The sequence below is a fragment of the Lachnellula hyalina genome (assembly GCF_007821495.1).
Source record: "Lachnellula hyalina strain CBS 185.66 chromosome Unknown contig00165, whole genome shotgun sequence".
In the NCBI taxonomy this organism is placed as follows: Eukaryota; Fungi; Ascomycota; class Leotiomycetes; order Helotiales; family Lachnaceae; genus Lachnellula; species Lachnellula hyalina.
The window spans coordinates 18,180-40,356 of NW_022157279.1; the positions used below are offsets into that span (position 1 = coordinate 18,180).

A 22,177-nucleotide genomic window follows, 5' to 3' on the forward strand; every position below is an offset into this window, starting at 1 on the left:
TAAATCTTATACCTCAAATCGCAATATGGGTGAGAGTCATTTAGAAAAAGTTTTATGAATAGGTCCTCCCAACAGTCCCGACTCCTCCGGCCAATGTATTCCAACATTAAATATGAGCTATACACTAGTCACACCAAAAAGGGAAGGGGAACACAATTTCGCAGTACTAGAAACAGAAGGAACGGAAGAGATGAAAACAATCAAATACTTTTGCGGCAGAGGGTGGATGATTTGAACATGAAGTAAAGACGAAAACCTATAGAGCGAGGCAAGGACTAGCGCCGCGCCCCGCGCCATGTCACATGAGAAATGTGCATCGCAGCCTTGAGAGATTGAAGGGATGCATTTTGGGGAGAGATCTCTTTTGGGCTCCCTGGGAGCTGATTTGGTATAATCGTGTCGAGTTGACAACTTTTGCGCGCCAGAGCCCAAGATAAGATGAAGCACGTCACGATTGGTTGGCGGGAGGGCGAGAGTGAGTCGCGCTTGAGTAGAGCGGCGATGCTGACTTACCGAGGACGGCAGGTTTGCGATCGGATTTCACTAGGATATTAATGCTCGCCAAAGTATACGAACTTTCCTTCCTTTATGTCAGAGTGTACTTTTGATACAGGCAGCTATGCAGCTCCTCTTCCAAGCTGTGAGAGAATGTGAAGACTGTGTTTGCTATAGAGAGAAAGCTGATGAAGGAAAAGAAAGAAAGATACAGCCATTCTTCCATGCGATATGATCATATGAGAAGCCTTATATGCTCCGTCGACGTCGCACTGCTTATCTGTCGTTGCGTTATTGTATCCTTAGCTCCCCCCAGTAGATCCGCTCCTTTGTTCTCTGCAGCAACAGGGTCTCTGCCTTTCCCTTCTATCCGTGGAGTGTATTGAGTTACATCCTCCTAAGTGCTACTGTCGACAGAAGGGTTACTTGCTGCAAGTTATCTTTGACGCCTATTCTCCTCACGATCCCATTCCGACTTCGTCTTTGGTCCGATATTTGGCTCGTTGATATCCCAATTGATCATTTCATCGCAACTCTCAAGCTGTAGGTCGATATCGCAGCCCCAATCACTCGTGTCGTGGTCAAAGAGCGCTCTACGTGCTTTGCGTATCTCCAAGTAGTTCTTGTCCAACTCATTCACCTCAGACTTGAACGTCTGTCTGAAGTCGTCCAAATGGTATCTAAAGAAGTCGAAGTAACTACAGTTTTCGTTCAGAAGCACGTCTAAATGTTCAACTAGCCGGTGGGAGGGTAGAATGGAGTTGTTGCGGTAAAACTTTTGCTGGTATCCTTGGATTTTTCTTCGAATCTCGTCAGGCATATCCCGTGCGAAACTTTTGGCATAGTTTTCTAGGAGCAAAAGAGCAAGTTCAAATACTTCTTTCATTGTATTCCACCGCCACCTGACGCTGATGTTGTTGGATTTTGCGTCAAGGAGACCAAAACGAACTTTGTGACTTTTGACAAAGTCCACCAGAGCTTTTCTAGCCTCTGCAATCTTTTGATATTGTGGTTCCAAGATCTCAAGCACGGTTGCTCTATATGTCTTGAATGTCTTGGCACCTTGAAGTTCACAAGCGATACTGGCGTACCTAAGAGCTTCCTCCAATGGATGGCTCAGGAACGGGCTATCGATAGTCCAATTATCATGACTATATTTCGACTCACGGATGTCAACTATTTTATCATTACCAACATCGTATGAAAAACTGTCTTCGCTGTCCTTTAAGGTATGAATTACGTCGGGATAATATATCCGGCCACGTCCAAATTCTGGCTCCATTTGTCTTTTGAATTTCGTGCTCAGCTCAAAGCTCTGAGCGTAGACCACAAGATTGTCATACATCTTAAAGACATATGTGACCGGTTGGTTGCCTTCTACCAGTGCTTTCAAGCTAGCTTCGAATGCATCAGGAAAGGAGTGGGGCTGGCTGAGAGACATCTCCTGAGGGGTGGAAGACCTCATCTTCGTCTACGTATTGCAGCTTAAAACTCGCGACATTTCGAAGAATGCGCAGCGGCAATAGTAGATTTTTCGTCGTAGTGTGTTGTGAAACACGCGTTGGATCTTCCATGTAATCGGCTCGAAAAATCTCCCCTCGTGGAACAATCGACAACTCAATAGACTTCCGAGGAGTGTCGCAAATCATCTCGCACAAGTAGACAAGATTTTCTCGAATTCCACCGTCACATTTAGTCTTGTTTGGATTCAAAAGGACTTTTAAGTGTTGAGCTCGTTTGATTGCAGAGATACTTCGCATCTCATCTTTCATAACATGTCCTGCGAAAACAACCCCTTCCTTGTGGTTCGCTAGGGGTGACCAGATGATAGAGGAGTGCGAACAGTCGATGAAGAAGTTATTTGATCCGTATAATATCCCCGAGGCTTCCTCATATATTTGGCGGCATGTTCGCAGAATTTCTGGTGTCAAATGATAGCTCCGAACGTTGGTAATAGAGGCGCGTTCAGAAAGAACGTTGTCTTGGAGAAGTAAAGTGTAAATTGCGTTGCGAATCTCCAAGGGGATCATGGTCAGAAACTGAGACTTCTTTTGGCTGGGGCTTGTGATAGCCAAAAGCTCTGAAGCTAGTTGGTCACATCGCTGTCGTGCTTGATCTCTTTCGGAAATAGCTGTGGCAAGTTGTGTCTGAATCTCAACGACATCAACTTCCATGCCATGCTCTTGTGGAGACATTGTTGCCCTGCTTCGTATTAGCTATAGGCTTTTGACTCATTTGCGTGATTGACATAAGTTGGTGTATCATCATTTCAAGGAGGAAAACATACAATATGAGAGATCGACGTTGACAAGTGAATATTGAGAGAGGATGTTTTGATGATCCAGACTAGCAAAGAGAAATCTAAATTTGGTCTCGATGATGGCAAAGCTTTTTCTTGTCGTAGCAGGTAGATCTAGTCGGATAAAGAAGTTGGACTGTCCAAAGTTCTGCGTTGGTATGCTGCGAGATTTGAAAAGGTTTACTTGAAGAGGTCGTTGCAACGGGCTCTCGAAGCTTCAAAGAGTGAATACTCGAAGTCAACTGCCCGTCTAGAATCAGAGAGTGCAGCAGTAAAGGCAAGGTTGTAGCCAAACTTCCGAAGACCAAGTCTAGCAATTCGTGTAGGAGCGAGGATTTGGGAAGGCCCGAAGTAGGGGCAAAGTGCATTAATGGGAAAAGAGATCGAATCCGAGGAAGAAGGAAGGAGGTCAAAGGTTGGAAGAGAAAATCTTTTCCCAGCGGCCCAGGATGGCAGAAGCAACCCCTTCTTTTCCTTACCTATCGGATCACATGACAATCGACCGTCTATTGACTTGAGCTCCCCATTTTCGAGAAAATTTGGCTAATATAGCTTGTACTGAGTGAACTTGACAAATAGAGGGGGATACTGGAGGGGCCAGGAGGACTAATTAATATACACCATGTTTATTGTAACAAGTGAGAGTAAGCATTTCTTCCTACCAAAACCCAGGAAGCTTCCGGCACAGTGAAAGTCAAAAATCTACTATAGCCTTTTGGAGGATGGGCTGCTTCTACCATATATTCCTGAAAATTGTGGATTCAAAATTATACGCGTGTAACTCCTATAGTGTTTTACGGCCATCGCTGTAACAAACCGCTGCTATTTAAAGAACCCTCACGGAGTCACGGTAGATAGGACAAATGGCACTAGTTTATAATGTGCTAGGCAGCGTGGGACATTAAAAGTCAACAATAGGGTGTGCCTCTTGAAGCTATCTAGCATGAGGACCATTAGATGTTTTTATGGAGAAGGCCGTAAAACACTATAGGAGGTAAATGATAACTAATCTATGGACACTTGTAGCTTCGACATACGTCTGCTCAAGACACCCTAAAAGCCCTATTGACATGTTTGAAGAAGAGATCGAGTTTTATTTTTGTCTCAAGATTATCAATCATTGATCTTTCACTAGGCTTCCTTTCTCTTAACTCCGATATTCACCAAGCCAAGTTGACATCCACATAGCCTCGCACCAAGCTCGTTCAAACCTCGCACTGATTCCCACTCTTAATTCCACGATATAAATCTATAAAACCCCAAGTATAAAGACGATTATTTTGAATTGAAATCTAATGACGTATCAGCGTTCATCAGCTGATTTACAGTACAGTAACGCCGAAACCCCACCCAGACAACCTCTCCCCTATTTATATCGCTTCCCCATTCTTCCACCCCCCAATAAACCCCTTGAAGATTTCCCAAAATGCTAGCCCTAACCTCCATAACCGGCAAACTAGGCAACGCAGTCCTCTCCGCAATCCAAGAACACGACCTCTTACCCCCCTCCCGCCTAATCCTCTGCACCTCCTCAGACCCATCCTCACCCCGCTGGAACACCCTCAAATCGCAAGGCGCCCAACTCCGGCACTTCAACTTCAACGCTCCAGACCCAGCCACCTTTGCCGGATGCGAGAAATTATTCTTAGTCTCCACTCCCAACATCGCCTTGGATTTCAACGATGCGCCAGAGGGTAAAGGGAGAGAGAGCGCGCATATAGCCGCTATAAACGCGGCTGTCACCGCGGGTGTATCGCATGTTTATTATACATCGTTGGCATTTGGGGCTAATTCGAGCGCGGGCGTGATGCGTGCGCACTTGCGGACGGAGAAGTATTTAAGAGGGTTGGAAGAGCGGGGCAGGGTGAAGGTCACGGTTATTAGGGAGGGGTTGTATAGTGAGAGCTGGCCGCTGTACTTGGGGTATTTTGAACTTGCTGGGGGGGATAAGAGAGACGAGATTATCCTAGCGGGGGATGGCAGGGTCTGCTGGACTGCGATTCGGGATTTGGGGCTCGGGACTGCATTGGTTTTGGTGGATGGGAGTGAGACGTGGGCAGGGAAGACTTTTTATTTGAGCGCGCCGCCGGAGATGGGGCGGTCGTTGCGGGAGATTGCGGGGTTGGTGGGGAGGGCGAGGGGGGAGGGAGCTGAGGGTTATGGTTGTAGGGAGGGAAGAGTATGTGAAGTATTATGTTGGGAGAGGGAGGGAGAGAAGTGCGGTGGAGTGGTGGAGTAGCAGTTACCCCGCGCTGGAGGAGGGGGAGTGTGAGATTCGGGATGGGACGTTGGGGGAGCTACTTGCGAGTAGAGGGGTGACATTGAAGCCGGTCGAGGAGACGGTGAAGGAGATGTTCGGTGTTTGATTCAATTTGGAAGCATGGTGGCAGAGGAATTAGGGTAGATGTCTCTATAGAAATCCTGGAAACAGAAGTGCAATAGGAAAAATTCCAAGACATTGCCGCCAGGGATCCAAACAAATCATGGAAAGCTGCATGCCAAATTTCGATGATAAACAATAAAAAATTCCACCAAGAGAGCGTACGGAGATCCAAAAACCGCAATGCCGGCGAGACATTAAATATTATTTGAATTGCATAATAAAGTGATCCTGGCACCCGGTCTCAGAGTTGTGGAGTATAATAACACGAATTTGCAAAGCGCGGCAGAAATTTGAGCGTTACGTGAAAGGTTCGGCAGCGACGAGGGAGATGAAAAGCGGTCAAAATGAAGTCTAGAAATTGAACCTGGAACCTATCGACATGCAACAAAAGAAAGCATTCATGCCTTGAAAGGGTTGCAGTTGCAGTGTGAAAAGTGAATCAACTTTGTTTCGCGTGGACATTTGAGACGACGCGCACTTCTTTATATCAGCAGGATCTTCTTTCTGGATTTTGTGTGTAATTATTCTGCCAAAGCTAATCTGGGTATACTTAAAACATGCCATAGCGCCTATGGTCCTAGATACACACTCATGAGATGGACGTGCCAAAGATTCCAAATCTCCGCTCCCACCTCTCCCCATTCCCTGCGTTGGCTTTTGATGGATTTTTCTCCTTTACCTTGACGCCGTACTGCTTGATGCAGCAGGTGAAAGGCTTGTTTCTGGGTGCCAGCTTGCTATCACCCTCTTGGTTCATGGGGTTTATCGTTGCCATCTCATTTGGAGCACGGTCTTGTAGTTCTGTATCTTCTATATTTCGTCTCTTCGATATGTTTTCGTCGTCACTGTCATCTGCGTCGGGTTGGTCGCCTGCGTTGTGAGTGGGTGGTGGGGATGAAGCTGTTGAGTCGAAGGTTGATGGAAGATTCGTCGTCTTTTCCAGTTGCTGCTTTGCTGACTTTTGCTCTTCGAGATCGCCCCATAATATGTCGAGCTGTCTTTTGAGTTTATCTAGCAGTTCTTTATCTCCTCGAAGGCTGGTTGTGTTAGAATGGGCTCTTAAAATAATATGTCATCTTACCTGGTAGCATCCTCTTCCAGGTTCAATAATCCTTGCGCAGCAGGATTGTCAACAATCAGCCACATGCGATCCTTTGGATCTTTAGCAGTAGCATCCTCAACTTGCAAGGCGAATCTCCATTCCCATGTGTTCTTGGCGAATCCGTGTCCACTTCTGAACGTCCTTAGATCTTCTTCGCGATCAGTATCTTCATCTCCACTGTAGTCTGACAGCATTTCATATTCACTGGCACGATAGCCCACAGAAAAGTCTTCGATTCTGTGTGGAAAGTAATCTACGACGCGAACATTGGCTCTGTATTTGCAATTGGTGAAGGGTGAAATGTAATCCTGGCCATCATCCAAAAGGATCTTTCGTGGTTCTTGGATTTCAGCAAAAGATTGAATTGGCAGGTCTGGATGGGCGCATCTTACTATATTGGAGGTCAGAAATTATATCGTCGTGTGGGAGTATTGCTTACTGTTTTCATTTAGATCCAACTTCTTCCTAGCCTTTGCCTCAGCCTCTGCTACTTTGCGGTGAGCTGCGGCTCGCTTTTCCCTCCTTCGTTGTTTGTGATTACCCTTCTCACCATCACCGTTTCCATCGTCCCCCCGCTTCCGCTTGTCTCCTAAACACGCTTCTTCATCCCTAATAGCTTGAATTTGGGATTTGAACCTTTTCTCGTGCTCGCGTTTGCGACGGACTCCTTCTTTCAGCCTTGGATCAATTCGATCTTGATCTTCCGACTGTTCTAGTATCTCCACCTTGACCAACTCTTCAGCTTTATCACGGTCTCCCCGCAGAACTCCTTCCAAGCAACCACCCATGTTTCCATACTTGATCTGAACGTTCTTCATCAAGACCCACTGGCCGATTTTGACTTGTTCCCGGACATATCCGGCCTGAGCGTCGTAGAGAGTCAGTTGGATGGTCATCTTCCCATAAGGACCTGGCCATAATTTGTCGGGTTCCTTCTGTGGCTTCCTTTTCGTGTACCCATATTCATCTCCACCATCCTGAATCTTGTTCCACTCATAATTGTAGAAATTATCGTTTTGCGTATAGTCAGATAAGTAAACGGACAGCCCTTCTCTTGAGCCCTCGTAGACTTTGATTATCTTGCCAATAATGTCATAAAATCGTCCACTCTGCACATCCTGCAGAAGACTGAATTTATCTTTAACATTTGCGGACCTGCTCACATTTTCTTGGAATTCTTGATTCGATGGCAGGGCGAGGTCCGCTTTATGAGAATTCGCCCATATGATGTATGCTAAATCGATTGTATTGGGAGCTACAGACTTCCCTTGAGGTGGACCGTATGTATTCCAAGGAATACTTGCAACGCTCTTTAATTCACGTGGAACATTCGAGGCAGCCAGAATGTGAAACTGAGTGAAATTTTTGTTTGCGATCAGTTGCACGGCTCCGCCAAACATTTGCACCTGCAGAAATAAGACCGCGTTGAATCAGCTATTACAAAGGGACTTACTTTTGCGCCTCGCACCAGAACCACATCACCGGGGTTTGATACTTTCGGCATGTACTTCAGTGGCCAGAAAATGACAATGTCCAATCCAGAAGTACTGGACCAAGTTGAAAGATCCTTCAACCTGAGCGTGCATTTGTGGTCTATAGATGTTATTTGCTTGAGATGTTCGAATCGGATTGAAAGACATACCTGTGCCACCAGTTTGAAATGGTTCTCGGAAATCCTGCAGAAACCCAATAACACTGACCTGCCCTTTGGCTCTAATCTGGTCACTTGAGAAGTTCTGAATTTGTTCAATAGTCTTAAAGCCAGGCGGTAGAGGAGGCTCGGAAGACGCTAGTGTTGACTCCTGAGTGCTGTCCATCGTAACGGTTTGTGGTATTGCTGTGAATCGTTTTATTGACTTTTGGAAACAGCGGATGAGCAAATGTATTGCTACGCCAGAGCAGAACTCTCAAACCAATGGCAAGCATAAACGCAAATGCAAATAGCCATGGATATCAACAATCCAGAGAAGCTATCCTTCAAAATAACTGAATGCTTCTTTTTGCCATTTGGGGAGACGCGTTTGGAAGGACGCGATGCGATTAAACCAAAGTGGTTAGTGTAGCTACTAGCCAGATACGGCTAGCGTGGATTTTCCTTTTGAAAGCGGCTGCCCGTCCTGCCCTGCGCCTGCTCCTGCTTTGAGCTTCTTTTGAATATTGAACCCATTTCAAACTCAAATTCATTCTCACACCACAATTTCTCAACGCCACGAGCAACGAGCAGGATCTGATCACCTCGCATTGATCAGTCCATATCGCATAGCCATATCGTTCAGAGCGCCTACAGCCCTCCGCAAATATGGCTGACCGTTACATCCCCGAGCATCGTCGTACCCAGTTCAAGGCGAAGAACACATTCAAGCCTGAAGAGCTGCGACGCCGTCGTGAGGAGCAGCAGGTGGAGATTCGCAAGGCCAAGCGTGAGGAGAACCTGGCAAAGAGACGAGGCATCGGAGGAGGGGAACGACCTGGAGCCTCTCTGGGCGCAGAGCCGGATAGCGACGATGATACCGCACCCACAGAGAGTCAGGTAAGCTTCAGACTCATTTTATCTACCCACTGTACCCCAGGACAAGGCATTGCGCTCTTCGGCGGCTCTCCAAGCCTTTGCACAGCCCTTGGCGTCGCATGCTCTCTTCCTCTGTTTACTCTCCCTGGTGGGGTTACCGCTTAGTGGAATTTGCTTTTTCGCTTGTGCGAGTTGACCGCCGCTGAGAGCTCCACTGTCAAGGAGCACCTGGACAGCACGAGCACTTCCCCGCATAAATCCCTTATTGTATGTTTTAAAGATGCAAATGCTAATTATGTTCTTATCGTTTTTAGTTAAACGAGGACCTTCCTCAAATGGTTCAGGGTGTTTTCTCGGACCAGATTGACCTCCAAATCCAAGCTACAACGAAATTCCGAAAGCTGCTTTCCAAGGAGCGCAACCCGCCAATTGAAGAGGTCATCAAGACTGGAGTTGTCAGCCGTTTCGTCGTATTCCTCCGATCACCTCATACACTCGTGCAGTTCGAAGCTGCCTGGGCTCTTACCAACATTGCTTCAGGTTCGGCGCAACAAACGCAGGTTGTCATTGAGGCTGGTGCTGTCCCAATATTCGTTGAGCTGTTAGGCAGTCACGAACCTGATGTTAGAGAGCAAGCTGTTTGGGCTCTAGGAAACATTGCTGGTGACAGTCCATCATGCCGGGATTACGTTCTGAGCTGCGGTGCTCTCAAGCCACTTTTGAACCTTTTGGGCGACAGCCGCAAGCTGAGCATGCTCCGCAATGCCACATGGACTCTCAGCAACTTCTGCCGTGGCAAAACCCCACAGCCAGATTGGAACACCGTAAGTACTTTCTCCATTCCATTTCCCATCTAAAGCTTACAAGTCCAGCAGATCTTGCCTGCCCTACCAGTTTTAGCAAAGCTTGTGTACTCCTTGGACGATGAGGTTTTGATTGATGCTTGCTGGGCTATCTCATATCTTTCCGATGGGGCCAATGATAAGATCCAGGCCGTTATCGAAGCCGGTATCCCTCGCCGTCTCGTAGAGCTCCTCATGCATGCTTCTACCTCTGTCCAGACCCCTGCACTCCGATCAGTTGGCAACATTGTGACAGGTGATGACGTCCAGACTCAAGTCATCATCAACAATGGTGCTCTTCCAGCTCTGCTCTCGCTTTTGAGCTCCGGCAAAGACGGGATTCGCAAGGAGGCTTGCTGGACCATCTCCAACATTACCGCCGGCAACTCCACTCAGATCCAAGCTGTGATCGATGCCAACATCATCCCACCTTTGATTCACCTGCTTTCCAACGGCGACCTGAAGACCCGCAAAGAGGCTTGCTGGGCCATCTCGAACGCTACTTCAGGTGGACTTCAAAAACCTGAGCAGATTCGATATCTTGTTAACCAGGGTTGCATCAAGCCACTGTGTGACCTGCTTGCTTGCCCGGATAACAAAATCATTCAGGTTGCCCTCGATGGTCTTGAGAATATCTTGAAGGTCGGAGAGATGGACAAGGATGCCGCTGGCGAAGGCCAAGAGAGCATCAATAGATACGCCCTTTTCATTGAGGAATGCCAAGGCATGGAGAAGATCCACGATTGCCAAACCAATGCCAACGAGGAAATTTACATGAAGGCATACAACATGATCGAAAAGTACTTCTCGGATGAAGAGGAGGCGACAGATGATGTTCAACAAACCATTGCCGGCGATCAGAGCAGCTTTGGATTTGGCGCCAACAACGCGGCAGGTGGCGGTGGCTTTAACTTCGCCAATGCTAACGGCGGCGACTCGATGGATATGTAAAGCGGCATGTATTTGTCGACATTTTCTGTGCCTGTTTCGGGCCGTTCCATTTATATTTGCACCACATACAGCTTTCTAATTCAGATTGATGAACCCCTCACCAATTCAGCGGCCCCAATTCATGCACGACCACCCCCGAAGACCTTCAACACGACATACACGCCCTACGAAAAGCACAACCCTTGCGAAATAACCGCCTTCCACTTCCCGAATGTGACCAACGACTAGCGAAAGATTCACCGTCATGTATTTTCTTTGTTCTACCACCCCCGGCACATTCCCAGGCGTTTTATTGCGAAATATTATGGATCGAGACATGGTAGCTTTAAAGTTCCTGATCTCTGGAGATGAAATATTGAGACTACAGACCAGTAGTTATTATGAGTATGGTCGCTTGAAAGCTCCTACTCCAATGGGGTGAAAGGAGAGATGCATGTGGAGGAGAGGCCATGTGGATAGCGCTCGATATCAAATGAAAGGATGATAAAGCAATTATTTTTGGCATATGGCTATGTGATGATTTACATGTGATGATCTATTTTTGCTATAACACTATCTAAAGATTTGTAACCACCGTTCTTGCTCTAATATTCGCCCCCCAACTTCAACAATAATTGATCCCTACTCTCCGGCGCTGGAACCCATATGGGCTTGATATCTGTTTGTTTCTTGTGATTTGATCCCAGAGCGAATGATTAGCAGGTGAGTAGGGATGGTTAGCCTAGGCTTTTTGACTGCCTCGCGTAGAAAGGGGTAAGTCAACAAGCACAAAACCTTTATAAAACGACTTTTGAACCCATGACCGTTGATGAAAACTTTGTATTTGGATTATTTGATGATGATTCATTGATTTTCCTCTAGGATAAGTGTCGATCATGTCTGGCTGTCAATGTGTGGTGAAGTGAATAGCATGCCAACCGAGACTAGCGCCAGCTGGGTTTTGGGGGAGCTGGGGGCCTCTTTTACAACTCTACAACACTACACCTCTGTCACATGTACGATACTCTGGTAGACAATCAGCCCTACTTCTATATTACCCCTGAGGATCTCTCTGCTATCCCTTCATGTCACAATAAGCGGGAATACTATATCGATACGAATCCTCAACCACCCACAAGTCCTTCCAAATGTCGACCCACGACGGAACAATGGTCTCTCTACCACAATTCAGCACAGAACCAAACACGATGCTCGCAGCCACAACATTTAAGTCGTTTCCAAGGCTAGCTACAGAGCTCCAAGAGATGATCTGGAAGCAAGCACTCCCCGAACGGCGCTTCGTCCACGTGCAGCATACTTCTATTGTGCGCGGGGTGATTCACAGATTTTTAGATGATAAGCCTGATGATTACCTGTTTAGCAACTCACCGATTCCGGGGATGCTTCATGCTTGTAGGGAGGCTCGGAGGATTGCCATGGATGCTGGGTGGAGGTTGGAGTTTGGGAAAAAGGATGAGGGGGAGGTACGTGTAATGGGGACCACATTGGAAAACACACTTCAATTCCTATTCCTATTCCTTGAACTTCAGATACTCCAGGGTGGCCTTTATGATCCACTTGTCCGGCTTTTAAAAACGTATCGTATATATATCTAACTTATCTGTCATCGCAGGGTCGTATCTGGTTTAACCTTAAGAAATATGTGCTGTATCTTCCACGACCAGGCACAAAGAATAGCCGTAAGCAGGTAAGGCTTGAATGTTATTTGACTGATGATCAGTGCCTTTCGATTCGGAGAGTGGTAAGTAGTGTTTTCTACTCATCCGTTCCCCACAGAGACCTGTTTTGGCAGCTGCCACACTCTACCAAGAAAAGTATCGATTTCAGAAGCGGCAAGAGTATATACCAGCATGTTGATTCTTTACAGGCCGAAGATCTAAAACCAAATGTCTTCGATAGCGATGAATTCTTCAACAAGTTGCACAACATCGAGGAGTACTTCGTCATTATAGGGAACGAGGGCCAACGTTCGTTGCGCATCACGAGACACGACATTGGAATCTGCGTCAATCCAGAGGCTGCACGGAATCTACCCCAGCATGGATTCTCGCACCAGTGTTGGACACTCATCGCCGGTATCAAGACTCGTTTTTCTAGCAGCGCTGCGCCATCTGGTCACCAGAGCTCTGGTGGACGTCTCAGACCGAGGGAGTGGACGTTCCTGAAAGCAGATTTTTCGGAAAATAAGGACTATCATGACTGGGGCTTTAGGTTTGTAGGCCTTGATCTTGCAATTGATAGTAGGGAGGCATCTGATACCTGGTTCGAGGGTCTAGAGGTACGGATCCAGGATTCCGTGCAATCGAAGTTTCGCCAATATGGAAAGACAAGCTCGGTTCCGAGGTTCAGGATTGGGATCTTGGTGCCGGATAGTAGAGCTCCGGTTGTGTTGAAGGCGCGGGAAGTGCACTGGGCTTCTATACAAAGAAGCATGTGATTCCAAATCAAACTCCTATGTATATACGCGACAGTACTGTTTGTCAATGAAACAAGAGACTACAATCATCTACCTGCCCCATAATACGCACTCCCATCCCTTCCCCACATACGCTACGCAATCACATGTTTTCATTCCATTTTGCTGGCCTGTAAGGCTTCTCGCTTGATGCATATGCCGGTTGAAAGCCCATATAACCCCTTGTAAACCTTTCATGCATTCATCGTGTTTTCATGTATAATAGTATGGTTTGTACTCCCTACCTACTACATCAACCTGATTCAATTCTTCCGCCTCAAAACTTACATTATATATAGTGATTGCTAACCCAGCTTGTACCGTAGCAGCCCGCCTTATCTTAGAAAACAGGTCCTTAGCATTTATATGGGCTAGCCTGTGCCTCCGTAATTCTCTCTTTACTAAAATGCCTTCTATGAAACGTCAGGCGTGAGAGACTTATAAGCGCGTCTACAAGACTTACATTCTGAACCAAAGGATATCCGGTCTAGGAAGTACTATATGGAGTTTACCTTTACTTTCAACTTCTAATGAAATTCGGACGTTCACTTATTCACATTGACTCAAGTGCGCCTGCTAGCCAAGTCTACTTCTTTATCGGCCTCATGTATTGACAACGCAAGTAGATAATTGCGATACGAGGGTGATTATACTGATCGAAGTGTTTAGCTTGAGCAATATTTCACGTTATGGATTTAGAAAAGTTTCTGGGAGATAGAAGAGGTGTTTATTCATAGTTGAGGAGCACGATGGGAAGCAGTTGGATGGGATAGAAAAGTAGAAAGAAAGAAGATGTGGGATAGATTTAGAGATCCATGGTAGTTTTTCTTAGAGGGTGATTATCTCGCGTTTGATGGGTATAATTTCAAACGCCGGTTAGCCAGAAAGAACGTCCTCGTCACTAACTGCGGCCAGGGGTCACCGTCCTTATACTCAGCAACCTTAGACTCGTTGAATTTTCTCCTGTACTCCGCTCTCTGCCTCATTACAGCCTGCACATCACTCTCCGGCACGACCTGCTTCATTCTCAGGCTTGGGATGGTGACACGTTTATCCTGATATACCCATCTGATTAATCGGTCCACGTCCCCAAAATCAGGCACCCCTCTAGCATCCCGCACAACCTCGAAGATATCTCCGTCAATAAGACAGTGTCCATCAATATCATCAGCCTGATTGATGTCCATCAAAGTCCATGGATCATCGCGTTGCTCTCTCAGTTTAGTTTTATCTGGATAGGAAACATCTCTTCCGCAATGCTGCACAACAACGATAAACTCTTCAAGCTCCGAGAAGCACTTGAATGGGAGAATCCGCACGATATCCTTCACTCCGTCTATACCCGATCGGAGTGCAAGTCTCTTGATCTTCTGCTGCGGCCCAATGAAAGTGTCCAAGTCGTATACAAAACGCTCAGTATCAACGCAAGATCCGGGAGATCTGTATTCAAACTGTCCAGATGGAAGGTAGAGAACGTCCCGGTCGAAATTGAACCAGAGACGGCCATTTTCTCCAGCCCCGTCTTGGCCAAACGCAAGCACAAAGCCCGATTCCTGTGCAATGCGGCGGGACTCGGCACAGGTGTGCAATAGAGCAGAGATAGGCGTCTTGCTGTGGAAGTGTTTTCCTAGCATCTGATCTGTCGCGATTCGGGTGGGAAGCAGGCGGTCTAGGTACGTCGTGCGGTCTTCTATCAAGACAAGTCTCTGCTGTGGGAGTGCTTCTTTCCACTGCAGGTTCTCGGGTCAGCAAGATGGAGAAGAATTTGGAATCTCAAATCCTCAGCCGCGCAGCAGAGTGACTTACAATAATTTCTCGGAGTTCCAGAACAAGCTTCGGGAACAGGGTGAATAGAGGATCTGCCATTATTCTTGCCGGAGCATTGGTTGCCAATGTGTTTGAGGGCACGGAAGACATGATTCGGTTTGGTGTTGTGGGTTTGTAGTTGACGCTGCTGGCTCTGGCGTGAAACCTTGTGGGTTCAAGTTGAGGTTGATGATGCTTGTTGCCGTCAGGATGATGGACTCTGGCTTGTCGGCGGAGTGGTCCCTTTATATCACCGGCCACACACTCCGATTCACTCATCTAATTCATGTGGGCACTGTTAAGATTTCATTACTCGCCTATTATTAGCCAGCCTATGTATATTGCGTGCCAAATCGTTCAGTGTGTTTATTGCAAGTAAAGCATTCACAGCTTACCTGCGACTTGTTTTGCTGGCACAGCAATTCCACTGACTTAACACAGAATATTACCACGCCACTTGACCATGGCTCCCCAGGAACTTGCAGCCGGGGGATAAGGAGTAGAGAATATTTGATTTATAAGGTAATCTACCAGAATCAAGCAGCCGCAACCTTCCCGCTGACCTCCCCCTCACCATCCCTATACATCCCCAAATACGTAGCCTTTAACCTCCCCACCAAATGCTCATCTGCCGTCATAGCGTTCACGAACTCGCCCTCACCACCTCCTTCCTTCCGCAGCGACTTTACTATCTCACTCGGCACAGCCTCCAACACCGTACTCCCCACCGGATGTCCAAAATAAGCAATACTATACCTATCCTCACCGCCCTCTCTTCCTTCCTTCGGAAATACCACTCTATGCACTGTACTCTTAAACAGCCCATTCGTCCAATGACTCAGCAAATCACCGATATTAACAAGAATAGGCGGACTAGGATCTGATTCAGTGGAAGGAGGGAAGACGGGCACGGGCGTCCATGCTGCAGTGGCGCCGAAATCGCGGTTCGTGGGTTGAGAATCTGGGGGGATGATTTCGAGGCCCGGTTGACCCGGGCGCTGGAAGAGGAGCGTGATGGAACCGTAGTCTGAATGGGCGCCGGCGCGGATGTCGACTTCGGGTTTGAAGTCTGAGGAGGAAGGGATGGAGGGGTAGTGGAGAAGGCGTAAAGTGCATCCAGATGGGCCGCCGATGTGGCGGGATGAAAACCAGGTCGAGCCGCCGGATGAGGGATCGATCTAGTATATGTTTAGAAATGGAGAGAGTGGTTTTGGGGGGGGGGGGGGGGGGTGTGAGAGGGATAGGGAGAGTACCTGGAGGCCGATTGCGAAGAGGGTTAGGATTTTCATCATCATGGCGTGACAGTATTTCTGGAATTCGTCGAGGTCGGCTTCCTTGTCTACAAACGCGGGAGGCAATGGTTGTTGTGCTTTGCCTTGGACAAACTCTCCAAGGTTCATAGCTCTAGATATATCTGTTAGAACAATACTAGGACTTGAGGATTCCTTCTCTCACTCTTTGAAATCTCCGACCTTGAAGTGAAGTTAGCTTTGCATGTGTTATGCGAAGGAGTAGAATACCCTTTGACTTGCAGGATCCAACGTCTCTGAATGCATCCCTGACCATCCTCGGTTCTTGATCACATTAGCTGATGATAAGCGTTATGAAACGTAGCAGGACAGTACATTTTCTGTGATCTTGCATGGTTCCTTTTCCTCAATTGGAGAGGAGAAGAATTTTTTTGACTGGGAAATAAAGTTAGTATAATCAGAGCTTAGGGTTTTATGAACGCTCATACCAGACTAAATGTATTATCTATTGCCTCCACAGGAATGTCTTTCCCTTGATTCTTGATATAAACAAATCCATATGTTGCAGCAGCGTCGACAAGTTGCTTGGCTACTTCGGCTTCTGGTATGGTGCCTGAGATGTCAATGACTGGAATCTGGCCGGTACCACTATTAGTCGTCATGATTGAAGGTGAGATATAAAGTCAGTGTTTGCAAGCAAAGAAAAAGGGGGAGGGGTGAATGGGCTCGATAAAGAATGATAAGCTGCCGCTCACGTGCTCCTGCCCCGGGACGTTGCTAAGATCACACTAAGCCCTATCGGAGCTGTCCCCTGGATTTCCGTTTAGACGATCGATCTTTAAACATCTTCGTGCGATATTCAAGCCAGCGAACGCGAACTTATCACTTCCGCCTTTTTCTCTCTCTCCCATTTACACCGCGCATACTTCTACTTCGACATCTTCCAATTGCCATAAACATAGCCATACCCACAACCATAACCATTTACTCTCGAATACTGCTTCAAATCTAATACCCCACCACATTGCTCAAGCCGAACACACCACCCACCCACCTTGCTTCAGTTGCGACTTCCCTCTCGCTGCAAGAATACGCTTTGCGACGCAACACCCTACACTACCCTTCCCTCCTTCCCTCGATAGCCCGACACGATCGCAATTGGAAACTGCGACAAACTCAAGTTCGAAGCTGTTGGAAAGCGCTTCTCTGATTTACATACCAAAGATCCCTTGGGTACCTTCCACAATAGCTCTGCCCGCCATGCCTCGTAAGTCCTCATTCATACTTCACTCACCCATCCCACTCCAATCCACCTCTGCCGTCTCGTTACTGCGACACCATGGATGACCCATACTTCGACTCTTTGGAGATATTCTCGCCCGATAGTGTTTATTATACCCCTGAGCTATTCCCGTTCACCCCGCAGATCCAGCAATTTTTTCCCAGCCAATACCCCCAAACGGTCCTTCAGAGTCCCGGCGGCTCTGTTGGCTTTGTTTCCCAGTACGAGCGTGATGATTCCAACGATTGGGAATATGCGGCTTCTGGGACATTCTCACCCAACATGACTGTCCTTTCTGCTACTACAGACGAGACTTATTACGACCAGAGAGATACTGACCAGAGTACCAAACCAGCACGCAATGGCGATTCCTATATTCTTGAGCGCAAGGTGTAAGTATATCACTACCCTGTCACGTCTGCCAGCTCTTCTAACCGTGTTTCTAGGAAGATGGAGATTGCTGATTTAAAGAACTCTGTTATTGGGGTCGATGCCACCGCCTACCTACAACAAATGATCATCGGGTCTGCCAACGAACCACTCCTTGCCGCCCTCGGTGGAGATCCTTTGACCTTGAAGCAACAAATTGGTGAGGAATTAGATCGGTGGAAGAGCAATAATATGACACCCGTTTTTGTGTTCGATGGTCAATCAAACGTTGGAAAGAACGAAGTCGCATTGCGCAAGGCGAAGCAAGGACTTGACCAGACATCAAGGGCGTGGAAATATTATGGCGACACTCACCCTGAGATTGCTGTTCAAACATTCGGGGCTTCTGGTAAGGTTTGCCCAATGCTTCTTGGATCATGGTTGCTAATATCTGGTAGGGGCGATACGAGCTCAAGAGCTGTACAAGATACTCCAGGATGTACTCCTTGAGCGGAATCTAGACTTCAAGATCGCTCCATTCAGTGCTTGCGCTCAGGTGAGACGCTTCTGATGTGTGTAGTGTGATCTGTGACTAATGTCCTCTAGCTTGCATACCTACTCTCCCTTGAGACTCACTACATCGACGCTATTATGGGCTCGCAAGAGCTGCTGCTCTATGATATCCATGATGCGGTTATATTTCCACCTTCAGGCGATGACTGGGATGACAAACTCATCTATGGGGTTCTGAAATCCGACATTTTGGAACACTTGAAAGTCACACCTGAGATGCTTGCAGACGCTTTGCTGATGGTCGGAACATCATTTTTGCCCCCATTTCCACCGCTCAAAGACGTTTCAATTATTACTAAACAACCTGCATCAATCAAAGATGCGGCCAATCTTCTAAGAACAAGTGAAAAGTCCGTCTCAAGCACTTGTAATGCTTTCAGCGATATTCTGCAGCAAGAAGATCCCAAATGGCTCGACAAGTATCGCAAAGCAAAGATGCTTGTGAAGCATTGTTGCATCGTACACGAGGATGGCAAACTCGAAGTGAAGCATTCAGATGTTCTCACCGGCGACAATCAGGAATACCTCGGTTTGCGACTGCCGGCCGAATTGTACTATTACCTCTCACAAGCTTTGATTGGACACAGACTTCTGGACCAATTCTTGTTTTTCGAGACCCTAGTGTTCCCAACTCTCGATGGCGTTTCATCTGATGAGTATCGAAGACTGGTTACCAGGTCATTGGTGCCTTTGAAAGAGATCACAGCTGCCTTGATCGTGCCTCGACTTCATCGAGTCTTCCAACACAAGACTATCACGCTAAAGTATTGGTTCGACGATAGCGCCCAACAAACTCTTAATCCTCGCAGTATGATTCCTATTACAACCGATAAGGCGGATACCTGGGGAGTCAAGGACCCCGATTTGAAGCCGCAAGAAACCGCCCTTGGATTGAAAGCTGGCCAACTTTCATTCGCAGTTCTTTCCCTGCAGCAAAAAGAGTTTGCTGTCAAGTCTATTCTCAAAGACAAAGGCAGGAACAGTCTCAAATCTAAACCAGAAGTTCTGTCCAGCGCCTTATGGCGACTCCTCCATCTTAGGGGCTATGTTAATGACAAGCACGAACTGACTAATTGGGGAAAAGCTCTTGCAACGACCCTCAAGGCTCTTGGTCCCACCATCAAGAAGTACGATGATGTTCACCACGTCGAGGAAGCAGCTTTTCTTGCGTTTGAGCTCCTACAATTCGACAACCTTAACTCTCGCCACCGCCGCCCCGATTTGATTGGTGGGCCATTGCGAGGTACAGATGAGGACAAAGAGAAGTGTATTCTTATCGGTCGAACTTCTTGCCTTCTCAAACTTCGACATAAGAGTATTGGCTACACTGGCCCTCTGAGCTTAAACCTCCTTGCCTACCATTCAATTATCAAAGCCATTCGTGAGGCCGACAGAGATTTAGTAGAGGCGGTGATCGCATCCATGTTCCTCAGCGGGCAGGCTTCCCGAACACCGGATCGTAAGGATTGGGCCGAGCTAGGTCAAAGGTAGGACATCTTATTCATACTGAAGCTTACCACTAAATTTTCATAGTCTACCATTCTCAGCCGATGTTGACATCGCCCTTGGCATTGCCGTCAAAACCTACCTCGACGATTTCGTGAAGCTCGACATTCCAGCCGAGAAGCGAGAGCAAAACAAGCAAGAATATAAGGAGAAGTACCTCCCTAACAGTGTGAACTTTGTGGAGGATCTTGATGTCGCATTCAAATTCTTCGATGCAGTTTACGAGGGCGTGAAAACGCTTGGAGACGAAATTGGTGAGGCCGATAAGCAGGCTTGGGATGGTGCGAAGGCGTATCTTGCGGAGAGACGATAGGGGAAGATTGGGGTTGGGCGGCACTATTAGGCTGGGCTACGCTGCCGTTAGTACTTAGTATATCTATCTATGCACGTCCGAGGTCTGGCAAGATCTCATGCACTATGCATATTCCTGAAAGTAATATGCAGTTGAAGAAGGGACAACATATATAGCCTTAGGTAGTTTTGACACAGAAGCAGAATAGATGTCGTCAACCCGAAATGATCCAAATTTTGATGGCGATTATTTTTATCATTCAAGAGACTTCTAGCAGTGACTGATTGTCTCACTATCCATCCCCTGTATGAATCACCTCCTCTTTTCCTTCTTTATTCTCTTTTATAGAGGGAGGAGGTAGTTGAGTTTATGATGTGATACGAGAGAATTTGTAAAGTGAGATTTAAATATGGAGGTGGAAGTGGAGCGGAGACGAGGCGAGGTGTGATGTGAAAAGGAGGATTTGATGTGATTTGATTATGGAGTTTATTTTCTATTGTACAAGCTGCATGGCAGGCAGCTACGCTACTGTATGAGGACTATCGTATTTTGAATCCTAAGTTGCTGTTTAACAGCATAAGCAGCTGTCTCCTCTCTCGGAGTTTTATTTATTTTATTTCATGGAGAATTCGCAACATACTCGTCCTGTATCCTTCATCTCACGAAGTCGCATTTACTGCCTCTGGGACCGCTTCGCCCATAACAGAGTCCGCCTCGACCTTCGCCTCTGTCTCCACCTTCTTCGGCGCACTCGATCTCCCTTCCTCCACGTCTCCCCGCTTGTGGTTCCACGCATCGAGCATAGCTTCCACTTTCGGGCCCCAGACTTCTTCTCCCTTGTCTAGATCAGTGTACTCGAGTACGTTCTTGCCGACCTCAAATTCACCTTGTCTGCTGCGCTCTAGCTCTGCCATGAGGGCTGCGGAGCCGACGGCGGCGCCTAGGTCGTGCGCGAGGGAGCGGACGTAGAAGCCGGAGGTCACTTTCATGCGGATGCGCGCTGCTGGTGGACCTGGTACTGATTTTTCTGGTGCTTCTTCTGGCAGGGTGGAGGATAGTGCGGCGTCTGTGGTTGTGGGAGCTGCGAGACCACCGGACATGGTGGCACTGTTTGCTTCTTCTTCTGACGATTTTTGGTGTTTGGAGGACGGGCGTTCGAGGATTAACTCGTCTTGTTCGGTGCTTAGTTTGCGTTTGCGGGTTGGGACGTCTTCTGTCCCTGTGATTTCCTCTTTCACTTCTGCATCCTCTTTCTTTACTCCTTTTGGAGAGCTACCTCCTGGTAAGACCTTCTCCTGCGACCAAATCGTATTCGCGAATTTGATCTCAGTGTCGCTTCCAGTCTCCGAAGGCGCTTGATGCGTATGTGTACCCGGCTCCATCCATTCCACCAACTCCAACTCCAGCACCTCAACCGGCCTCCTCTCAATCTCCCTCGGTATCGGCTTGCCCTCCCTCGCATACTCATACAGCGGCTTCCCGTTCATCTTGAGCGCCGAGAACAGCGGCGGCAGCTGCATGAACTTGCCCCTAAACTGCCCCAGCGCGGCCTCGACTACTTCTCGCGTGACATGCTCGTATGGCGCTGTCCTGAGCACTTTGCCAACCCGGTCATACGTGTCTGTACTCGCGCCGAATAACACAATGGTTTCGTACTGCTTCGTGCATGATAGGAAATCCTGTAGCGACTTTGTGCCCTTGCCAACTCCTGCAATCAGCACACCGGTCGCTAACGGATCGAGCGTGCCTCCATGCCCGATCTTCACTTGTATATCCTTTTCTCGGCGGCGCCGGCGCTGGTTGTGCTTCTCGCGGTCGCGATTGGTTTTCTCGACAGAGATCCAGGGTGCGAAGAGCGTGGATGGGTTGAAGTGCTTTTGTAGGTCGCGGAGGACTTGGGCTGAGGAGAGGCCCTTGGGCTTGTTGATAGCTGGGCTTCGTTAGTTTCTCTTTCTGCTTGGTGAGGGTATGTGGGGGAGAGGTACCAAAGACGCCTTCCATTACCTTGCCCTGGGTCATTCTCCAGAAATTTTTGGCGGACATAGAGCCCAGCCTTTGTCTTA

At 47.6% G+C, this 22,177-nt stretch overlaps 6 protein-coding genes across 6 annotated transcripts; 3 read left to right on the plus strand and 3 right to left on the minus strand.

Moving 5' to 3' along the window:
- Positions 1 to 4,220: 4,220 nt before the first annotated feature.
- On the plus strand, positions 4,221 to 5,160 carry qorB_0 (Quinone oxidoreductase; the record flags this gene model as incomplete). The annotated part of the gene is given in 2 exon segments (XM_031153076.1): positions 4,221 to 4,973; positions 4,984 to 5,160. 2 exon segments carry the CDS (start codon positions 4,221 to 4,223, stop codon positions 5,158 to 5,160), a joined length of 930 nt encoding a protein of 309 aa, XP_031002501.1.
- A 606-nt stretch (positions 5,161 to 5,766) lies between these two features.
- Positions 5,767 to 8,096, minus strand: pot1 (Protection of telomeres protein; the record flags this gene model as incomplete). Its single annotated transcript, XM_031153077.1, has 5 exons — positions 5,767 to 6,214; positions 6,259 to 6,652; positions 6,719 to 7,685; positions 7,733 to 7,872; positions 7,922 to 8,096. The coding sequence occupies 5 exons, from the start codon at positions 8,094 to 8,096 to the stop codon at positions 5,767 to 5,769; spliced, it is 2,124 nt and encodes a 707-aa protein (XP_031002502.1).
- A 482-nt stretch (positions 8,097 to 8,578) lies between these two features.
- Positions 8,579 to 10,581, plus strand: kapA (Importin subunit alpha; the record flags this gene model as incomplete). Its single annotated transcript, XM_031153078.1, has 3 exons — positions 8,579 to 8,809; positions 9,103 to 9,612; positions 9,661 to 10,581. The coding sequence occupies 3 exons, from the start codon at positions 8,579 to 8,581 to the stop codon at positions 10,579 to 10,581; spliced, it is 1,662 nt and encodes a 553-aa protein (XP_031002498.1).
- Positions 10,582 to 15,378: 4,797 nt separating this feature from the next.
- Positions 15,379 to 16,754, minus strand: LHYA1_G008159 (UPF0676 protein; the record flags this gene model as incomplete). The annotated part of the gene is made up of 6 exons (XM_031153079.1): positions 15,379 to 16,020; positions 16,096 to 16,246; positions 16,298 to 16,314; positions 16,363 to 16,416; positions 16,468 to 16,527; positions 16,581 to 16,754. The coding sequence occupies 6 exons, from the start codon at positions 16,752 to 16,754 to the stop codon at positions 15,379 to 15,381; spliced, it is 1,098 nt and encodes a 365-aa protein (XP_031002499.1).
- A 677-nt stretch (positions 16,755 to 17,431) lies between these two features.
- Positions 17,432 to 20,135, plus strand: MKT1 (the record flags this gene model as incomplete). The annotated part of the gene is made up of 5 exons (XM_031153080.1): positions 17,432 to 17,766; positions 17,800 to 18,152; positions 18,202 to 18,299; positions 18,350 to 19,803; positions 19,850 to 20,135. 5 exons carry the CDS (start codon positions 17,432 to 17,434, stop codon positions 20,133 to 20,135), a joined length of 2,526 nt encoding a protein of 841 aa, XP_031002508.1.
- A 638-nt stretch (positions 20,136 to 20,773) lies between these two features.
- On the minus strand, positions 20,774 to 22,133 carry LHYA1_G008161 (putative tRNA pseudouridine synthase; the record flags this gene model as incomplete). Its single annotated transcript, XM_031153081.1, has 2 exons — positions 20,774 to 22,044; positions 22,100 to 22,133. 2 exons carry the CDS (start codon positions 22,131 to 22,133, stop codon positions 20,774 to 20,776), a joined length of 1,305 nt encoding a protein of 434 aa, XP_031002510.1.
- Positions 22,134 to 22,177: the final 44 nt, after the last annotated feature.